Raw genomic sequence first — 3041 nt, forward strand, 5'->3', positions numbered from 1 at the left:
CTTGTTTCTTTTCCCCCATTAGAATGTTAACACTGCATCATTACGTAGTCCCTTCAAATTGCTCAAATAAATTTATATTTCTAGGTTTTTCTTGAAGGTTTCATTCAGCTTTGGTTTTTGCATCAGTAATGCTTAAAAGTCTTCTATTCCGTTAGAAATTCATTTTCCAATCCCAGAAGGATCAGAGTAAGTTATGCTTCGTTGTAAGTCCAATATTTGGCATTTTGGAATGTTGTATTCTAAACTCTCCTTTCATTTATAGCTGACACCAAAAGGTCTTATATGATCCTGATTGGTTTCTTGGCACTTGAACTCCTCCTCTGGATGAAGACAATTTTTTTTATAATAAACATTTTTATTTAAAGTTTTGAGTTCCAAATTTTATCCCTCCTTTCCTCCCTTCTCTCCTCCCTCCCTGAGGCAGTAAGCAATCAGATATAGGTTATACATGTGCAATTATGTAAAACATTACCATATTAGTCATTTTGTACAAGAAAACTTATATAAAAGAAAGAAATGAAAGAAGTAAAGTGAAAACTAGCATGCTTCAGTCTGTGTTCAGTCAATATCAGTTCTTTTTTTGGAGGTGGATAGTATGAATTATCATTAGTCCTTTGGGATAATATTTTTTATTTGACATTGGTGCTCTATATTTTGGCTATGACATTCCTGTGACTTTTTCTTTTTTGGAATTCCTTTCAAGAGGTGGTTGGTGAATTTTCCTGTCTTAATTTGCCCTCTGGTTCTTAAATGTGAGTGTGTGTATATATGTGTGTATATGTATACACACACAGACATATATATGGGCAGTTTTCATTTTTATAATGAATTTCAAAGAGTCCAGTTATTGCTAAATTATATCTCCTTGACTTACTTTCAATGTCAGTTTTTTTAGAAATCAGATATTTTACATTTACTTCTATTTTTCGATCCTTTGGTTTTTTTAAAGACAACATGAATATTTAATATTTCAGAATATATATTATATAACAGAACCCTGGCATCTCATGAAGAGGAAAATACATTAATGAATTTCTGCAATAACACAGCTTGTGAAATGACAATATGCAATTAAATATTGTTAAGAAAAATGGCGATTTAATTTCCAACAAATGTAATTATCTTCCTATACCACCATTCCCCTCTTTCCAGTTCTGTTGTGAAACCACAAGATAATGATCAGGAATAACCTCATCCATGATGATTCAATACTTGGGTGAGTAAGAATAGTCATTTTTTTCTCAGCTCATTTTCTGTGTGCTCCAAGTCTGATTTTGCATTTTCTATAAAAGATCTAGGCCTCCTTTTCTCTTAATGAGCATGGCTACCCTTTAGCACAAGGCTTAACTACTACTTTGGAAAACCACATACACAATTCACTAAGCACATGCACATGTGGGCATGTATACACATGCATGCTCCTGTAAGATACTATGTCACCCATGTACATGAAATGTAATTCCTAGTCTTCAGGCTCCTCACAGTAAGCATAACCACTGACATAGGTCCTTACTAAATTCAAATTAATGAATAGATCTGTGGTTTCTGTATCTGACTTGTCCTCCATTATTTTTCTCATTGTCCTCTTTTGCTTCATAGTTATCATCTTCTTCTTCCTGGTATCTTGTATCTCACCTCAGACCCTGGGCAAGTCACCTAACCCTAATTGCCTTAAATATCCAGGGCCATGTCCAGTCATCTTGATATATATATCTTGCCACTGGACTCAGATGGTTCTGGAGGAGAAAGTGAGGCTGGTGACCTTGCACAGCTCTCCCTCACTTCAATCCAATTCACAGCAAGTCATGACATCACCTCAATGTCATGGTCCTCTTTGAAAATGAAGGACAAAAAACATCCTTTATCTCCATACTCTCCTGATGCAAGATTCTTCCAATAGGCAGCATACCCCAAAGCTCTATCTGCTTCTTCACTTCCTGTTTGCCGGACACATTTCAAGGAGTACATTGATATGATCAGTTCCTTAGTCTCTTGAATTTCATGTCTACATTTAGAACAGGGAGGATCATTGAACCTTGTATGATCATCACAGAAACAAGTCTTACAGCAGAAGCATGAGTGCTCTCCCAGCTGATTACAGGAAACACATTTTAATGTTTCTTTCTCCAAAACCATGCAGCTAGTTTAATGTTAAATTTGATCATCCTCTGGGGCAGTTAGGTGGCACAGTGGATAAAGCACTGGCCCTGGATTCAGGAAGACCTGAGTTCAAATATGGCCTCAGACACTTGACACTTACTAACTGTGTGACCCTGGGCAAGTCACTTAACCCTCACTGTCCCATCCCGCGCCCCCCCCCCCCAAAATTTATCATCCTCACACAGGAAATTATGGCAAAAAGAGCAGTTGAATATTCTGCCTTCATGGTCCCATAGACCTCTTTCACATTCAACATATTCTACATCAGTAAAAGGGCAGGTACAGACATTTCCTCCCATGGCAAACCCAACCTTCACAGAAATCACAGATTGCACCCACAATTACAAGATCAATCCTATATACACTAACATGCTTTATGACACAATCTGAAGACTTCCTACATTTTGTTTTTCCCCATTGCATGCATCTTGGTAACTTCTGTGCAGAATTACAAAAGTAACAGAAAGCTCTATTTTTCTGTCCTCTTTGACACTTATATTCCTTTGAAGTGTTACATGAATGTTTAGCTAAATCAATATTGCCTCTTGCCACTCTTAGCTGTTTTTCATATTTTAAATGGCTTTCGGGCTCATTTCTTGCACCAGTTTTTTTAAAAAGCATTTTTGCCCATTTTCTAAAGAATGTAGAACTCACTGAAACAGAGAAGAGCACACATCATGGGAAGTTGGAGGGCCTAGGTTTGAATATTGTCCCTGCTACCTGGACAGCGGCATGACCTTGAGGAAATCACTTCCTCTCTCTATGGCTCAGTTTCCTCATCCTCATCTTCAACTGTGGCTTAGGCTGGAGGCAGAGGACCTTCCCTTGGGACTGGTGATGATGGCTCAGCTGGAAGCCAATGGTGCCTTCTTCCTGCAGGC

The 3041-nt window shown here is 37.8% G+C and overlaps 1 protein-coding gene across 1 annotated transcript; it reads right to left on the minus strand.

Annotated features, from left to right (window-relative positions):
• Nucleotides 1-1462: 1462 nt before the first annotated feature.
• LOC122726659 (zinc finger protein 330-like) lies at nucleotides 1463-2781 on the minus strand. The gene is given in 5 exon segments (XM_043964502.1): nucleotides 1463-1556; nucleotides 1558-1630; nucleotides 1857-2140; nucleotides 2311-2445; nucleotides 2447-2781. Coding segments are annotated over 5 exon segments (921 nt in total).
• Nucleotides 2782-3041: the final 260 nt, after the last annotated feature.

Source organism: Dromiciops gliroides, chromosome 4 (genome assembly GCF_019393635.1).
Source record: "Dromiciops gliroides isolate mDroGli1 chromosome 4, mDroGli1.pri, whole genome shotgun sequence".
NCBI lineage: Eukaryota > Metazoa > Chordata > Mammalia > Microbiotheria > Microbiotheriidae > Dromiciops > Dromiciops gliroides.